This window comes from Rhinoraja longicauda, chromosome 4 (assembly GCF_053455715.1).
Source record: "Rhinoraja longicauda isolate Sanriku21f chromosome 4, sRhiLon1.1, whole genome shotgun sequence".
Taxonomy (NCBI): Eukaryota; Metazoa; Chordata; class Chondrichthyes; order Rajiformes; family Arhynchobatidae; genus Rhinoraja; species Rhinoraja longicauda.
Window position 1 is genome coordinate 29976746 of NC_135956.1, and position 19771 is coordinate 29996516.

General features: G+C 38.9%; 1 protein-coding gene across 1 annotated transcript in view; it reads left to right on the forward strand.

Moving 5' to 3' along the window:
* The window catches only part of chd7 (chromodomain helicase DNA binding protein 7), a 191466-nt gene that overhangs the window by 136644 nt on the left and 35051 nt on the right, over window positions 1-19771 (forward strand). The window contains exons 17-24 of the mRNA XM_078397437.1: window positions 2053-2263; window positions 4891-5086; window positions 5440-5607; window positions 5723-5902; window positions 6055-6165; window positions 6250-6452; window positions 14466-14665; window positions 19211-19370. Of these exons, the coding sequence (XP_078253563.1) occupies window positions 2053-2263; window positions 4891-5086; window positions 5440-5607; window positions 5723-5902; window positions 6055-6165; window positions 6250-6452; window positions 14466-14665; window positions 19211-19370 (1429 nt within the window). The remainder of the gene's footprint in view (window positions 1-2052; window positions 2264-4890; window positions 5087-5439; window positions 5608-5722; window positions 5903-6054; window positions 6166-6249; window positions 6453-14465; window positions 14666-19210; window positions 19371-19771) is intronic.

Here is a 19771-nt window from a genome sequence, read left to right on the forward strand (position 1 = left end):
CACTCCAAAGAGTGTGGGAGTGTAGGTTTGTAGGTTAATTGGCTTCTACTATAATTGTAAATTGTCCTTGGTGTGTAGGATAGTGCTAATGTACGGGTTGATTGGTGGTCGGCATGGACTCGGTGGGCCGAAGAGCTGTTTCCACATTGTATTTCTAAAGTCTAAAAAAGATGATTACAGCAGAGAGTTTGCACATGCTGAATGACTGGATATCCTCTTGAGTGTGCAATGAATGAATGGTTATGATGCAAGAGCTACTACTTTCCTTCAGAAAATAGTACCATGAGACCTATATTATTTTATTAAACTGAGCCAATAATTGGAGCCTGGGCAAATGCCTCAGCTGATAAAGTCTATGTTATCCCAGAATGTAGCCATTTTGCTTTCTGTCCAATATCTCAAGGTAGGCATGGCATAACAATACCGTGTCAGTCCTGCATTATATATATCATATATCTACAGCCGGAAACAGGCCTTTTCGGCCCTCCAAGTCCGTGCCGCCCAGTGATCCCCGTACATTAAAACTATCCTACACCCACTAGGGACAATTTTTACATTTACCCAGCCAATTAACCTACATACCTGTACGTCTTTGGAGTGTGGGAGGAAACCGAAGATCTCGGAGAAAACCCACGCAGGTCACGGGGAGAACGTACAAACTCCTTACAGTGCAGCACCCGTAGTCAGGATCGAACCTGTGTTTCCGGCGCTGCATTCGCTGTAAAGCAGCAACTCTACCGCTCATTCTTGAGTTAAGATCTTGTTTTTTCTAAATTATAGTTTGACGTACAAGAGAATGTGAGCACCTATGACTTAACATTTTCTCCCTCCTAACCCTTGGTTAATTTGCAGAAGGGAGGTAAGAGTGAAAGCAGAGTTGCTGTTAGAAATGGGTTGAGACTAAAATACTTCCATCCTAATTTTACTGGGTGCAGTCAATTAATTATGTTGGGCGGAGTCCCAGAAGGCTGTGGCAACCCCCTTGTGCAGCATGTCACTCCATGCCTCAGTTAAAATGTGCATGGCAACTTTTAAAGGTTACAGGAGTTCTTTAAAGCCTTAAGTTGACATTTTGAATTGTTTATTCTAACTCAACTCCTATTTCACTGTTGGCAGAATCTTCTGTTATTTTTGGCAAGTTCTGCGTAACACTCTTGACTAATGCTTTAATTTCTCTGTCCATTTCCACTCCAATTCCTTCTCAAAACTCATCTTTTCAACTGAACTTTTAGTCATTTTTTCCTAAATATCCCATAAACCTGTCAAAAGAACTCGTGCATAACAAGTTTCCTGTTGAAATTCTATTATTTGGAATTAGCGGTATTGATTTATGTGGTATGAAATTGACAGTGAAGTCAAATAAACCACCAGGAAAAATTGACATAAGTAGCATGAAATTTTAGATTTAGTTTCTTCAGGGCAAAAGCTGTGCTTTCAGAACTCACTGAAGTTTCCCAATAATTTGCAGTGTGTTGGAGTTAGCCATAAAGCACAAAAAATGGATTTTAATGGGTTCAATAGCGAACACAATTTGTCCTGTTTTGAAGCTAAACCAACATGTGAGACATGTAGTGACTGCTTCTTGACCCACTTTCTTTTCGACTTTTTAAACTGCCTACAATTTATTTGAATCTTCTTGTGCTTAGGCTATTGATTAACTTCATTAACAGTTACATAATTTTATAGTGCTAAAAACAGCTTAAATTTTAGGTTGTTTTATGTTAGCTTGAATTGAATTAAACGGGTAAATTGCATTGGTACCTTTATGAGTGAAAATTTTACTTCATAATTTCTCCTTTGTTTGTGGACAAAGCATCCACCAGCCATTTTCCAGGTGTAAAACTTCCCTATATTTAGGTCTTTAAATTATACTGATAATTTGTAGATCAATTATTTTCCACTTGTACATTATAAATAAGGAAACTTGAGCTAATCGTGCGCTGTGGTGCTTTATAATTGGTCTCAAGAATTTGTATTTAATCTTTTGACAACTCAAAAATTGTTCTGGTATGATTCTGGGCTTTTTCATAGTTTTGTTTTTGGTTTGGGTAGGTGCTGAAGAGAAGATTTTGGAAGAGTTTAGAGAAACTCACAATCCTGATATACCAGATTTTCAGCTTCAAGCTATGATCCAAGCTGCTGGTAAATTAGTGCTGATTGACAAGCTGCTGCCAAAACTGAAGGCTGGTGGCCACAAGGTGCTTATATTTTCCCAGATGGTGCGCTGCTTGGATATTCTTGAGGACTACCTCATTCAGCGAAGGTGAGGCCAGCAGTGTTCAATGTGTAAGTTATTATTTGATGCCTGTGTGTTCACCCAATAAACAAATGTTCTGATAAGCTGTTAATTTGAAGAGGATATTGTGGATTTGCATTTAGAATGGAAGAACCAACTGTCAGATCTGTGCTGTTGAGGAGAGGAAATTCAAAAATAATAAATCTGGCACTTGGACAGCCACATAGATAGGAAAGGTTTAGAAGGATTTGGGCCAAAAGCAGGCAGGTAGGACTAGTGCAGATGGAGTATCGTGCGCAGTGTGGGCAAGTTGAGCCAAAGGGCCTGTTTCCATGCTCTGACTCTATCACCTTCTCCAGTGCTACTTCAGGAAAGCAAGGATGCCATTGCATGACTGACAGCCAGTTTTATAATTTAGCAGCAAGGCACTTGAGTGGAGAATGGAAATTTTGATATTTTACGGTAGGATTGATGTTACTTATAAGAAACACAACTTTCGGATATTCATTACCTAACTTCCAATCTCTACATTTCCATTGATGAAATTTAAGTTTCTATAAATCATACTTAATTGTTCTTAAAATACATCATGAGACTGATTTTTGTTTTTCATAGTGTACTAAGCATAAAATGAGTGAGTGAATGATAAAGGTTTCTCTAAATATATGCCCCAACTCAAAATTTTCAATGCTCTTAACATTGTTTTTTGATGTTGTGGGCAAAATAATTGTTTTTCTTGTTTGGTTGCAAAACAGGAAACCACTAAGAATTGCATGAAATTGACTGATGGATGCTCAAAGCTTGCAGAACAGCTTAGGTTTGTAGTTTGAGAGAGGAATGCTAATTTAATACAAGATTGATAGCCAACAGCATGTGGCAAAATCTACAATAAACTATCAAGATGGTCTAAACCAAATGAGGCAAAATGGACAAATGGGGTTGCAGAGCTCAACCTTATTCAAGTCACAAAACTAATATTTTAACCTTGGTACAAAATTGCACCGAGATCCCATTTGTGATTTTACCCTTTTCCCTTTGCTGTGTTAAAGACTACGGTGTGAGAAAGTCTACTATGTGGCTGGTTCAAGCAATGTTGGCAGCTTGGAACCGGTTTACTTTTTAGTTTAGAGATACAGCGCGGAAATAGGTCCTTTGGCCCATTGAGTCCATGCCGACCGACGATCCCCACATATTAACACCACCCTACACACACTAGGGACAATTTATAATTATGCCAAACCAATTAACCTACAAACTTGTACATCTTTGGAGTGTGGGAGGAAACTGGAGAAAATCCACACAGGTCACGGGGGAACATACAAGCTCCATACGTACAGCGCCCATAGTCAGGATCGAACCCGGGCCTCTGACATTGTAAGGCAGCAACTCTACTGCTGCGCCACCATGATGCCCTAGTTGATTGCCTAAACAGGGGGAAATGCATTTTTCAGTTGATTATGAGATGAGAGTACAATAAAGTTTCAAATTAATTTTTAGGGATATGTAATGTTGCATTTTTTACTTCCCCTGTTCCCAATTTTCTTTTAAATTGTTGACGGTTGTTTTAGTCAGTGAGTTTAAGATGGAGTGGGGCTATGACTCAGAACAAAGTGTCTTTAAAAAAACCCACAATTTACTCACAACAAATTCTATTTAAAAGGCTGAGGAAACGGAAGACATAGCTGGGTAAATTTTGTGGAAGGTGATTATAAATTGCGTGCAACTCACAAGGCTTTATTGTTAAGAGACAAAAATAAATGTTGAAAAAATACACATAATTAAGTTGCATCCATGGAAAGAGAAATCGGTCAATGTTTAGGTGCAGTGACTTCCTACAAACATCCTCTTTCCACAGATGATGCTCGACTGGATGAGTTCTTCCAGCATTTCAATGTTATTAATTCCAACATTTGTCATTGTTTGCTTTCCATTCATTGATAAGTGACTTAACTGATAATCATCATTTAGTTGGCTGTGCATTTGCATCCTAATCATTTTAAAGTTTTCAATTCAATTGCAAGAAAAGCTGATGTCTTAATGTTTAAATGCTATATTGAGAAGATACTCGGGGTGGTAGACACAAAATACTGGAGTAACTCAACGGGTCAGGCAGCATCTCTGGAGAGAAGGAACGGGTGACTTTTCGAGTCGAGACCCTTCTTCAGACTGATGTCAGGGGAGGGGGCGGGACAAAGATAGAATGTAGTCGGAGACAGTAAGACTAGTGAGAGAACTGAGAAGGGGGAGGGGATGGAGAGAAAAAGCAAGGGCTATCTGAAGTTAGAGAAGTCAATGTTCATACCACTGGAGTGTAAATTACCCAAGCGAAGATACTAAGGGTGCTTGATAGTTGAATTTGGGTATGCCAAAAAATCTTTATCATCAAAATGTAAAGATCAGATCATGAACAAAGTTTTTCCCTTTGAAAGAGCTTTAATTTTTATTTTATTTTAAATCATTCACTGGGTGCTGCTGGTAAGTAAACAATGTCTTGCCCATTTCTAATTGCGCTGAGAGGAGGTGGTGATCTGCCTTGAACTGCTGCTGCCTACTTGATAAATATTAACAAAATCTGGCAAGTAACGTAATTTGCATTTTGATGGATTTCATTGGCTGAAGGTAAAAATATTTTAAATACAAAAATTACTTTCCAGGCACCTGTATGAGCGCATTGATGGTCGAGTGAGGGGGAATCTTCGGCAGGCAGCAATAGATCGTTTCTCAAAACCTGACTCAGATCGTTTTGTTTTCCTGCTATGCACTCGTGCTGGAGGTTTGGGGATTAACCTTACTGCCGCAGACACCTGCATCATCTTTGATTCTGACTGGAATCCACAAAATGATCTCCAGGTGATGACTCTTTGCAAATTTCCATCTGTGTTTTCAATTATATTTCAGCAAGATGCAGTAACCTGAATATTGATTGAACAACACACACAAGTCCTGGAGGAACTCGGTGGGTCAGGCAGCACCTGTTGATGGAATGAACAAACAACTTTTCGGTTTGGGACCCTACTGAGGACAAGAACAGTGTAAAGCAGGAGTGCCAGCCAAAATGTCTGCCCATTCCCTTTAGAGATGCTGCCTGGCAAACTGAGTCCCTCCAACAGTTTGTGTTTTGCTCGAGATTCCAGCATCAACATTTTCTTGTGTCTCCATTGAACATAGGTTGATGCTGTTATTTTATTGTTCTACACCAACAGGCTCAAGCTCGTTGTCACAGAATTGGACAGAGTAAAGCAGTAAAAGTGTATCGATTAATAACAAGGAATTCTTATGAAAGAGAAATGTTTGATAAAGCCAGTCTTAAACTTGGGTTGGACAAAGCTGTTCTACAATCAATGAGTGGAAGAGAAAATAGTGCCAATGGGGTATGCGTTTTTGTATAATGTGTTGCTAAATCAAACTAAATTTCTCAAGCTATTTGGTTCACATACATGACATATACTTAATGTTGCGATCAATATTAAAATTCAAAATGTATAGGTCCAGCAACTATCTAAAAAGGAAATTGAGGATCTTCTGAGGAAAGGAGCATATGGTGCCCTGATGGATGAAGAGGATGAAGGCTCCAAATTCTGTGAGGAAGATATTGACCAGATTCTTTTAAGACGTACTCATACAATTACTATAGAGTCTGAAGGAAAAGGCTCTACTTTTGCAAAGGTGAATATATTTGAACAAGAATAAATATGTATATGTTACGTATACACCAAATGAGACAATACAAAAATCACAATATCAACTTAATATTGTTGTGAAGTAAATTATATAGATTTCTCCTAACAATTAGTTTGTTTCTTTGTAAAACTATTCAGGCTAGCTTTGTGACTTCTGGGAATAGAACAGATATTTCCCTTGATGATCCCAACTTTTGGCAGAAGTGGGCAAAGAAAGCTGAATTGGATATTGATGCAATAAATGGAAGGGTAAGCAGCATTTGTGTCCTGTAAATTTAAATTTAGAAAACTGTTAAATATATTTTTCCTCGTATGTGCTGTCTCCTGTTATAGAACAATTTGGTGATTGATACACCAAGAGTAAGGAAACAAACAAGACACTACAATGCTATCAAGGAAGATGAACTAATGGAATTTTCCGATTTGGAAAGCGAGTCTGAAGAAAAGACTGGGAAGCCGCGTAGACCACAGGACAGATCCCATGGTTATCCAAGGACTGAATGCTTCAGGGTGGAGAAAAACTTATTGGTATATGGGTGAGTTGCAGAATGCATTATGTAAAATTGGAATTAAACTCTGAACGTTATTTCCCACCTTTGATTTTCTTTTAAGGAGGGACTTCTTAAAAATTTAAATAGGAAGTAAACAAACTGTTTGGTAAAGTTCTGATTTCCTTCACTGCACAGTATAAATCTAATTTGCACTGCCACAATTCATGCCTTCATTGTCTCAGAATTATTAGACTACAAGCCTAACTTCAAGTCTTGTAACGTAAGAGAAATTTCCTTGTTAAATACTCAGATCAAAACTAATCGCTGCAAATCTATCCAACTCCATACTCCTGGCAACTTCAACTAAGCCAATGTGTTTTCATACTTGTTTAATTTTTTTGTGATATTTAATGGCATGAAATATACACTACCCTCCATAATGTTTGGGACAAAGACCCATCATTTATTTATTTACCTCTGTACTCCACAATTTGAGATTTGTAATAGAAAAAAAAAATCACATGTGGTTAAAGTGAACATTGTCAGATTTTATTAAAGGGTATTTTTATACATTTTGGTTTCTCCATGTAGAAATTACAGCTGTGCTCATACATAGTCCCCTCCCCATTTCAGGGCACCACAATGTTTGGGACACATGGCTTCATAGGTGTTTGTAATTGCTCAGGTGTGTTTAAATGCCTCCTTAATGCAGGTATAAGAGAGCTCTCAGCACCTAGACTTTCCTCCAGTCTTTCCATCACCTTTGGAAACTCTTATTGCTGTTTATCAACACGAGGACCAAAGTTGTACCAATGAAAGTCAAATAAGCCATTATGAGACTGAGAAACCAGAATAAAACTGTTAGAGACATCAGCCGAACCTTAGGCTTGCCAAAATCAACTGTTTGGAACATCATTAAAAAGAAAGAGAGCGGGACAGGCAGGCCAAAGAAGACCTCCACAGCTGATGACAGAATTCTCTCTATAATAACGAAAAATCCCCAAACGCCTGTCCGACAGATCAGAAACACATTTCAGGAGTCAGGTGTGGATTTATCAATGGCCACTGTCCGCAGAAGACTTCATGAACAGAAATACAGAGGCTACACTGTAAGATGCAAACCACTGGTTAGCCGCAAAAATAAGATGGCCAGGTTACAGTTTGTCAAGAAGTACTTAAAAGAGCAACCTCAGTTCTGGAAAAAGATCTTGTGGACAGATGACACGAAGATTAACTTATATCAGAGTGATGGCAAGAGCAAAGTATGGAGGAGAGAAGGAACTGCCCAAGATCCAAAGTATACCACCTTATCTGTGAAACAAGGTGGTGGGGGTGTTGTGGCCTGGGCATGTATGGTTGCTGAAGGTACTGGCTTACTTAACTTCATTGATGATACAACTGCTGATTGTAGTAGCATAATGAATTCTGAAGTTTATAGACACATCCTATCTGCTCAAGTTCAAACAAATGCCTCAAACCACATTGGCCGGCGGTTTATTCTACAGCAAGACAATGATCCCAAACATACTGCTAAAGCAACAAAGGTGTTTTTCAAAGTTAAAAAATGGTCAATTCTTGAATGGCCAAGTCAATCACCTGATCTGAACTCAATTGAGCATGTCTTTTTTATGCTGAAGAAAAAACTGAAGGGGGTTAGCCCCCAAAACTCGCATAAGCCAAAGATGGCTGCAATACAGGCCTGACAGAGCATCACCAGAGAAGACACGCGGCAACTGGTGATGTCCTTAATTCGCAGACTTCAAGCAGTCATTGCATGCAAAGGATATGCAACAAAATACTAAACAAGACTACTTTCATTTACATGACATTGCTGTGTCCCAAACATGATGGTGCCCTGAAAAGGGGGGACCATGTATAAACACTGCTGTAATTTCTACATGGTGAAACCAAAATGTATGAAAATGGCCTTTATTGAAATCTGAAAATGTGCACTTTAACCACATGTGATTTTTTTTTTCTATTACAAATCTCAAATTGTGGAGTAAAGAGGCAAATAAATAAATGATGGGTCTTTGTCCCAAACATTATGGATGGCACTGTAAATCACAAGGCCCACCAACACTAATTCATAGCATTGCCTAATTCTGCTGATCATTAGCTCACCTTCTAAAATCCAAGTCCTGGCCTTTTTTTCTCTGCTGTCCCCCTCATCATCATCTGCGGAAAACTCTGGTGCATCTCTGTTAATTCCTAATGCACACTAACTTTTCAATTGCATGTAGAAACATTTGGGGTGCTTTGTTAAATTATATTGACTATATCTTACACCGCCTTCCCCTCTCTGGTGCCTACTTCCTCACATTTATGATCTTACCCCCTCATGTTTGTTTTTCCCATTTAGACACCTTTAGTCATTAACTATAGTGAACAAATCATCTGTGTGAAATGGACTAAGAATTAAGAAGAGTAGATCCATTATCTTCAGGACTAGAGAAAATAACTTTGGTATTGTAATCATTTTTGGTAAATCATTGTTGTGCCTAAGGTAGCTAGAAATGCTCCTTTAAAATATGCTGAATAATTTATTACCATAATCTTCCACTCACCAATTTGCTTGAACATTTGGTCTTTTTTAATTGCATACCTACAGAAGGTTATATTTTGTTTTACTTAACTTTGTATGAAGGACTGTTTCAACTTCACCTTAGCTGATGATTAAGGGGGTGCCAGTGAATGTGCTGTCTGCAAAGATGCAAAGTAAAAGGTTAAATGAAATAATACCTCGTGGGTTTGCATTGGCATTAATAGGGAATTGGTTAAAGGACCGAATAAGAATTATTTTTGCAGAAACAATGAACTGCGAATGCTGGTTTTAAAGAAAGATGCAAAGTGCTGGAGTAACTCAGCGGGTCATAAGGAATAAGAGTAGAATTAGGCCATCAAGTCTGCTACACCAGTCAATCATGGCTGATCTATCCCTCCCTCGTAACCCTGTTCTCCTGCCTTCTCCCCATAACCTCTGACACTTGTACAAATCAAGAATCTATCTATCTCTGCCTTAAAAATATCCACTGACTTGGCCTCTACAGCCTTCTGCTGCAAAGAATTCCAAGGATTCACCACCCTCTGACTAAAGAAATTTCTCCTCGTATTCCTAAAAGAATGTCCTTTAATTCTGAGGCTATGACCTCTAGTCCTAGACTCTCCCACAAGTGGAAACATCCTCTCCATGTCCACTTTGTCCTAGCCTTTCATTATTCTGTATGTTTCAATTAGGTCCCGCCCTCATTCTTCTAAACTCCAACGAGAACAGGCCCAGTGCCAACAAACACTTATCATAGGTTAACCTACTCATTCCTGGGATCATCCTTGTAAACCTCCTCTGGACCCTCTCCAGAGCCAGCATATCCTTCTTCAGATATGATGCACAAAATTGCTCACGATATTCCAAATGCGGCCTTACCAGCACCTTATAGAGCCTTAACATTACATCCCTGTTTTGTACACAAGCCCTCTTGAAATAAACTGTAGCATTGAGTTTGGTTTCTTTACTACTGATTTGACTTGCAGATTAACTTTTTGGGAATCCTGCACCAGCACTCCCAAGTCCCTTTGCACCTCCGATTTCTACACCTTTATTCTTACTACCAAAATGCATGACTCCACTCTTTGCTACACTATATTCCATCTGCCACTTCTCTGCCCACTCTCCCAACCTATTCAAATCCTCTTGCAGAGTCTGAAGAAGGGTCTCGACCCGAAACGTCACCCATTCCTTCTCTCCTGAGATGCTGCCTGACCCGCTGAGTTACTCCAACTTTTGTGTCTACCTCCTGCAGAGACCCTGCTTTCTCTACGCTCCCTGCCCCTCCACCTATTTTTGTATCATCTGTAGATTTTGCCACGAAGCCTTCAATCCTCATCCAAATCATTAATATACAACGTGAAGAGTAGCAGCCCCAGCACCGACCCTTGCAGAACTCAGCTAGTCGCTGGCAGCCAACCAAAAGCCCCCTTTATTGCCACTCTTTGTTTTCTGCCATCCAGCCAACCTGCTGTCCATGCTAGTATCTGCCCTTTGATACCGTGGGCTCTCATCTTTCTAAGCAGCCTAACATGTGGCACCTTATCAAAGGCTTTCTGAAAATCTAAGTAAACAACATCCACAGACTCTCCTTTGTCTGTTCTGCTATTTACTTCTTCAAAGGGTCAGGCAGTAACTCTGAAGATCATGAGGTTTTGGGTCAGGGCCCTTCATCCTTCAGATTCTTGAGTCTGGAGGATTCCGACCAGAAATGTCATTGCATCCATGTTTTCCAGAGATGCTGCCTGACCTGCTAAGTTACACCAGCACTTTGTCTTTTTAACAATAAGGTTTTGTTATGAACAACTTTTTCAGCTAGCAAAATTGTTCTTGGTGTGATTCCATGACCATAAAGACTGGGCCCTCAAATACCGACAACTTGTATTGATTGTTTGGAAGTATTACGATTTTTGTAAGCTCATTGATGTTATGAAGCCAAGCAAAAAAGTGAAGTGTAAAGATATAGAGAAGTTAAATGAGCTTGTAAGATGAGGGAGTTGGAGAATGATATAGGAAATGTGAAGTTATATACATTGAAGGAATAGATAGGCAATGTTCTTGGTCTTCCTACTGACCGGTAATGTGCCTGATCTTACTGGTTACCTTATCTCACAGCCTGTTCATACCTTGATTAGATATCAAGGGTGCAATCTTCCATGAGCAAGCCAAGTCCCATCTGAACAATGCACTTTCCATGTGAAACTGCCTGGCTCCACTTCCTGAGTTACTTTAGGAATCAGTTAAACCATGGCACTAGGCTGATCGGCTGTCATGGGGATTAAAAGAATGTAACAATCAGATGTTCTTAAAAACCCAAACAGTTAAAAATAAAAGCACTATTTAAAAATGTAATTGTTTCTTTAAAACCATAATTTTAATACACTAATAAGCAGTTAAACACATGTTAAATCAACTTTAGTTAAAATGACATTACCACCTACAATTCAGTGACATTCCTGTCCAGTTGAAATGATAGGCCAACTGGACATGTACCAGGTTAGTCTTGCACAAGTCAAACAGGCAGATTTCTTCATTGAAGGCTGGGAAATCAAAACATTTAGAGTTCCTCCTCCCTTGACAACATGCCGTCCAACAGAATAAGTTGTCTTGGGATGCAAGCAGTTGTCTTGGGATCAAAGATCAGCTGAGCAGAACTTCCACTTTATTGTAGGAGGTCCATTTGTTAACAAAAAGCTATTTATTTAATCTGTATTAGTGACTTAAGCAGGAAGTGGCAAGCCATAAATGTTTAGTTTGTGAATGATACAAAACTTGGTAGTATTGGCAAACAAGGACGAACATGAAGAAAATGGTCTGGAGCCCTGTTTCCATGCAGTATGTCTGACACTAGTAGCCTGAGATGATGAAAGGCGCTATGTAAATATAAGTTCTTTTTCAATGGGGGTGGAAGTGGGTAATGTTGATGAGAAATTTAATTGACAGTGGAATGAGTTTTCACATCATGAAGAATCTAATCCAGATACTATCAAAAGAGGAAGCAAACTATAGACTGGGGTAGGATGCAGAACGTTTCGGTGGAATTCAGAAGTTTGTCTTGATCTTGCTGTGGTTAAATCCCTCATATACATAATGTTTGATTGGCGTGGACCATTTGGAGAAACTTGTCAAAGCAAACTTTGGCAATATCAACATGTGTAAGAAATAAATTTAGTTTAGTTTAGTGATACAGCACAGAAACTTTGGCCCACCGAGTCCGCACCGACCAGTGATCCCCCCTCCACACGCCCTACACATTAACACCACCCTACACACGCTAGGGACAATTTTACATTTATAGCCAAGCTAATTAACCTCCAAATCTGTACTTCTTTGGAGTGTGGGAGGAAACCGAAGATCTCTGAGAAAGCCCATGCAGATCACGGAAAGAACGTACTAACTCCGTACAGGCGCCAAGTCAGGATCAAACCGGGTCTCTAGCGCTGTAAGACAGTAGCTCTACTGCTTAATTGAATTAAAAGTGATACCAGGAAGTACAATCCTGAAAATGTCATTGAAATATTAACTAGATTTTAAAATCGGTGTCAGTTCTTTAGAAGACCATGAAAGTTAGAGCCAGGGTGATATATACTAAAAGTTAACCTTGAACTGAAACTTGAAGCAGATTGTGAGTATGTTATCAAAGACTGAAGCCATAGAGATGTAGAGATCTTCACAATGTCAGATTTTGCAGTTAATGGAAGACTTGTGCAAAATTGGTTTCAAAGGTGCGGTCTTTTTAAAAAGTAGTTTACAGTGAATGGGCAATGAGAAATCTACGGGAAAGGCAGGGGTGATTGAGAAGATAAGAGATTTGTTTTCTTAGAGGGAAATGGGGCAAGATTAATATGGGTGGAAGGAGACACAATTGGCTGTTGCTTTGATGGTTCTCAGTAAGTGCAGTAAATATGCCAGATGATGCTGCATGGGAGCGCTATCTCCATATTGGAAGCTATAGAACAATAAGAGCTAACACTGAATTGGGTAGAGGCACACAAGTTATAGAAAATATTGATACAAAGACTGAAAAAGAGGAATTTAAGATTGTATGGTGGTAGATGGCAGATAGGTGGGGGAAGTAGAGTGGATACAGAGGAGATTATTTGTAGGAGAGATAACTGGGGTTTTGCGGGGATTCTTTGTTGGAATGTGAAGAGAGAAAGCCAAAAGAGCTGCTTTGAAAAATATGCTGCCGTCTTTGATTCCAATTTGAGTCTGTACCAAATGTTTTGCACTTCTGCCACTTACAGGCAACATTAATCACAAGGCATTAACTTTTAATGTATTTACATCAGCTGAATGAGCTGCTGAAGGTGAGGAAATCAAGTATTCTGCTTCAAAGAGTGCAGAGCCTTTGGGGATCATATGGGACAGAATCGTTTGAAGAGGCATCCATGTTGGCATTTGTACAATGCAATATGGATGCCTCTTTTAAAAAAATATCTTGAGACTTAATTGTCAAGTTTAAGGCTCATTGTACCCTTGTACTTTAGAAGCAAGAATCCTTTTTATGTGGATGTATTTTACAAGTTATTAGTTCAGTATCACAAAATTACTAACGTTATTTATGTTTCATAATTGGACTGGTGTAGAGTAAATCTCTTTTTGTCAGGGAACCCCAACATGCGAGTTGACCTGATAATTTTATATTGGTACAAAATGCAATAAGATAAGCAAGCTGTTTCGTGGAAAGACTCATTCAATCCACTAAACCTCCCAAACCACAACATGAACTCTGCAATCTATTGTACAACTTAGATGTGTGGTTGCAAATACTCCTGTAGGCTAAATTCAATAGCTATCACTTCTGATCTCCGCGTAGGAACTGCGTCATTGTCCTATTTTATATTGTGAAACCAAGTCAGTACGATGTAGATGTGTGCAAGATCCTAAGATGACAAATGACGGCAGGAATGAACTGAGTGTGTTGGCAAACAGTCCTCCAGATAAAGACCATTTACAATACGTTACCCAATCGTTTATGGAATTTTTATTTGTATAAATTGGCTGTCATATTTGCTTGATGAGTTGCACCCTCTGCTTCAATACCTGCCTCACTTAGACCTATTAATTCCCCCTCCTTTCTATTCTCTTTTGCCTGCTTTTATTCATTCCCCATCCTGATGAATTTTGCTTCTATCTCCTCCCCCATTGGCTTTCACTGGCTCTTCTTCACCTGCTCTAGCTGCCGTCTCCTGCCCTGCTTGCATTCACTGCAGTCTCTTTCTGCTGCATTCTCATTTACTGCCTCCTTTTGCCTTCTCTACCTTGCTTTTGCTATTATCTCCTGCCCAACCTCCACTATGGCTACCATTACTGCCACCAAAACTTTTAATTTTGTTCCTGATGCCCCAGTCTACCCATTCTCTTTGCTCCTACTTTACAGTGGCTGCATTTTTCAATTGGTATTCCCTCTCACTGAGCCCCTTGATTCCTGCACCTATCAAATTTGTATCTTAATCTTCTTGCTATGTGCGCATGCCTAATGCAAACTACCATCATATTATTTTTCTCAGTTGGGGCCGATGGAGTGACATACTATCACATGGTCGTTTTAAACGGCAGTTGACAGAACATGATGTGGAGACCATCTGCCGCACTATCCTTGTGTACTGCTTGAACCATTACAGAGGAGATGAGAAGATCAAAGGATTTATATGGGATCTGATTACTCCTACTGAGGATGGACAGACTCGAGCTCTGCAAAACCACTCGGGTATTTTAAAATTACTTTGATCATATATTGATCTTGGGAAAATTTGTGAATGCCAAGGAGTTAAAAATAATTGTACGTTTTAGTTAAAACCAGAAGAGAATACTTCATAAATTTCAGTTGCAGTAATGAAAACGGGTGCTAGGCTATTTACCCCTTGATCTGATTCATTAAACAACTACTGAAACATCTCTACTCCATTTACGCACCTTTAGTTCACAACCTTTGATACTCTTAGCTAATGAAAAGTTGACAGCCTTGGGCTTAAATTTCAACTGATACCGTATTCAATCTTTTTGGTGAAGAGTTACAAATGTTCATTTAGTTTTGTGCTGGAGGTCAAAGTTCTTATTTACTTAGCTCCAAAAATAACATTATTTCAACTTCAGGGTTATGCCTTCTTTGCTGAATTCTCACCGCAGAAATCAGATCTCTTTAGCATTTTAAAAACGCTAATAAGACAACTAACCTTTTTGACTTGGGAAAACTTCCAAGCTTATGCATCCAGTCTGCAATTTAAGCTTTTATGTCATGGCATAATGATGATAAATCTATGCTGTTTCCTCCCACATCCAATATGTAATTCCTATGCTTCAGTGAATAAAAACTGAATGCAGTTCTCCAGGTGGGGTCTGACAAGACTGAAGCAGAATAACCTCAACATTTAATTCCCATTCTCTTGAGAGAGACCACCTAGTGTACAGGCTGATCTTATGGAATTTTGTGTTGCTAATCTGTGTTTTTAAAAAAAACACCTTTAGTGTGTGCAGTAGCTTTTATTTATTTTTAAACATAAATCAGCGATGCAAAAATCCACAAGATCAGCCTGTAACCTCGGCACATGGATTTTCAGTACTTTTGCTCCTATATGATTACAGGTATATGTACTGGGAAAGGTACAAAAACAGATTAACCGGATTAATACCAGAAGTGGTTATGGTGTCAAATGCAGCTGTTACGAAAGGCCAAACACACTGGTGAAGTCAATATTATTAAGTGATAGGCCATATATAGAAAACTTTTGAAATTGTGTAAAGTTAATAAGTTATGAAATTCCATAATCAGAAGGTGGCTATGTCATGAAATATCATGGATTAGTTGAAGAAAATAGTGCATATGTACCAAGGAGAGAGCACAGGCAGAAGGAGAAAAACCAATAAAGATAAATATATTCTGATGAGGTTAAATGTGAGGTGGAATGAGGCTAATGCAGAGCATACTCATTGGCAGTTATCAGGAGCGCAGTTTTTTTTTTAATCCAAATTTTATGCAGGTATTTCCAATTGTTGGGTAACAGTCACATCTTTGTAAGTTCATAAGACAGGAGCAGAATTAGGCCATTCGGCCCATCGGGTCTGTTCCGCCATTTCATCATGGCCGATTGCTTTTCTTATTTCTAGAAATATGCAAGTTATTGCCTAAAAATAACTTAAATCAGATTTTTTGAAAAAACATTATCAAAAAACAAATATTTAATGCAATTGTGGGAGTGATCTGTGAAGATGTTTTATTATTCAAAATATTTTTTTAATTACGATTGCCAAAAGGTACCTTTATTAAGCACGTATGCTGGTACATTGGTCCAATGTAAAGATCCAAATCCTTAGACTTCTGCTGCATGACAAAATATTACTTTTTTTAAAGTCCTGTTTCATGGGAGTACAGTGCCTTCCTTAATGTTTGGGACAAAGAGCCATCATTTATTTATTTGTCTCTACTCCACAAATTGAGATTTGTAATAGAAAAAAAATCAAATGTGGTTAAAGTGCACATTGTCAGATTTTATTAAAGGCCATTTTTATACATTTTGGTTTCACCATGTAGAAATTACAGCTGTGTTTATACATAGTCCCCCCATTTCAGGGCACATAATGTTTGGGACACATGGCTTCACAGGTATTTGTAATTGCTCAGGTGTGTTTAATTGCCTCCTCAATGCAGGTATAAGAGTTCTCAGCACCTAGTCTTTCCTCCAGTCTTTCCATCACCTTTGGAAACTTTTATTGCTATTTATCAACACAAGGACCAAAGTTGTGCCAATGAAAGTCGAAAAGAAGCCATTGGGAGACTGTGATACAAGACTAAAACTGTTAGAGACATCAGTCAAACAGGCTTATCAAGATCAACTGTTTGGAACATCATTAAGAAGAGAGCACTGGTGAACTTACTGATCGCAAAGGGACTGGCAGGCCAAGGAAGGCCTCCACAGCTGGTGACAGAAGAATTCTCTCTATAATAAAGAAAAATCCCCAAACACCTGTCCGACAGATCAGAAACACTCTTCAGGAGTCAGGTGTAGATTTGTCAATGATCACTGTCCGCAGAAGACTTTATGAACAGAAATACAGAGGCTACACGGCAAGATGCAAACCACTGGTTAGCCGCAAAAATAGGATGGCCAGGTTAGTTTGCTAAGAAGTACTTAAAAGAGCAACCGCAGTTCTGGAAAAAGGTCTTGTGGACAAATGATATGAAGATTAACTCATATCAGAGTGATGGCAAGAGCAAGGTATGAAGCAGAGAAGGAGCTGCCCAAGATCCAAAGCATACCACCTCATCTGTGAAACACAGTGGTGGGGGTGTAATGGCCTGGGCATGTATGGCTGCTGAAGGTACTGGCCCACTTATCTTCATTGATGATACAACTGCTGATGGTAGTAGCACAATGAATTCTGAAGTGTATAGACACATCCTATCTGCTCAAGTTTAAACAAATGCCTCAAAACTCATTGGCCTACAGTTCATTCTACAGCAAGACAATGATCCAAAACATACTGCTGGAGCAACAAAGAGGAGTTTTTCAAAGCTAAAAAATGGTCAATTCTTGAGTGGCCACGTCAATCACCTAATTTGAACCCAATTGAGCATGCCTTTGAAATGCTGAAGAGAAAACGGAAGGGGACTAGCCCCCAAAACAAGCATAAGCTAAAGATGGCTGCAATACAGACCTGGCAGAGCATCACCCGAGAAGACACCCAGCAACTGGTGATGTCCATGAATCGCTGACTTCAAGCAGTTATTGGATATGCCAAGGGATATGTAACAAAATACTAAACAAGACTACTTTAATTTGTATGATATTGCTGTGTCCCAAAGATTATGGTGCCCTGAAATGGGAGGACTATATATAAATACTGCTGTAATTTCTACCTTGTGAAACCAAAATGTATAAAAATGGCCTTTATTAACATTTGACAATCTGCACTTTAACCACATGTGATTTTTTTTCTATTACAAATCTCAAGTTGTGGAATACAGAGGCAAATAAATAAAGGATGGATCTTTGTCCCAAACATTATGGAGGGCACTGTAATAAAGATTAATGCCACAGATTTCTACGATTATTTAGTTTTTTACTACTTTTAGTCTATCCATAATAGCGATGTTTGTTTTAGGTTTTCTACCGTATATGTTTGGGGCCATGTTTACTGTAATCTTGCTGGTTGTGCCCACACTTTCTTATCTGGATGTAACTAGATAATCTTCCATGATATTTCCTCTGCCATTAACCATGCTGTCTGCCATGAATTTATACTATATTTCCTCTGCAAGTAAGAATTTCATTGTTCTATCTGGATTGGATGAGTCCCAATCAAAAAAGTTACTCTATCCTACATTTCATATCTGATAAAAGTGTTTTATTTGCATGTTGTGGCACCTCCAAGTCTGCTTCACTTCTCTTGATCTCTGCTTATATACTGTACCTCAACATTGTATTCTGATGAGGTCAACTCCAACTAAGTATTCTGAAGCATGAAGCTAAAGTCCTGAATTCCTGTTGGTGATTATGTTCTTTTGGCAGCCGTCTTAAAATGTGAACCAGGCTGTGGCAATCTTGGTGTCACATTCGGTCCTGAGATGAGATTGAGCCCACCACCAAGGCCATTTCATGCCCAAAACATTGATTCATCTGCTGAAATCTTCACCCACCCATTTGTAACCTCTTCCAATGGCCTTTCTCAGTTATCAGCTACTTCCTTAAGCTCTCATATCTTTCACTGGCCTGTTATCTTCATCTTGAGACATGCATCTGAAAGAGTGGCAGACCAAAGGGAGTGCGAATGATGTGGTGGAAAGTCGAGAGAATGCGGGGTGGAATATCAAATGAAAGGGGAAGAAAACAGGTAGAAGAGGGCTGAAGCGCAGAGATTATCACAGAAAAAAAAGAGCAAGAGATGTCATGATATATGCACCAAAATTGACTTGGATAGCTGGAAAAATATGAATTTTAAGAACAGGTAAGGAAAAAACTGAAATCAGCACGACATCTAAAGATAAAGAAACAAATATAAGAAAAGGCAGACACATAGCTTTGAAACATGCCCATCTCACCATTAAAGTACATATATCAATGGAGAGAGACGGAAAAATCAGGAGAAAGATATTACAACAGCCACACTGGGGAAAGGAGAATGAAGCAAAAAAGGTGCAGTGATTGTCTCATTTCCGTAAGTTGAAAACTATGTTATCTGCACTAATTGTTAAGTTTGTGGGTTGGCGTGTTCTGTGCTAAGGTGATTATAACTTGTATGTTTGCTCTACTAATAGGTTTGTCTGCACCAGTGCCTAGAGGGAGGAAAGGAAAGAAAGTTAAAAGCCAGTCTACTCAGCCAATCATGAAAAATGCTGATTGGCTTGCAAGCTGCAACCCAGATACCTTGCTGCATGATGATGGGTACAAGAAACACCTTAAACACCACTGCAACAAGTGAGTTTTAGTTGTACAATTTGCAAGCGAAGCTAATCTTAAATCTTAGTTTTATTTCTTATTTTAAAAAATACTATTTAAATTGATTTGTGCAGCCATTTGTACTTGTGATTAGTATTTTAAAAAGTGCTTTCGTGTTTAGGATCTTCTGAAACTACTTCAGAAATATGCATTAGATTTTTGCTTAAACTCGTGTTTTCAATAAAAGTATAAAATAGCCCATTGTTTGTACCGAGGCACTTGAAATTAGATTTTGCATATCTTTCTGTTTCAGCCTGTAATATAGCTGCTCATTATTCTAAACATAAAGCTGCTTCAGAAGATAGTAAGCAACAGCTGAGGAAATTGCATGAGATAATGGAGCAGAACGCCTACTGCAAGCCATCTGCTCAGTTGTTTAC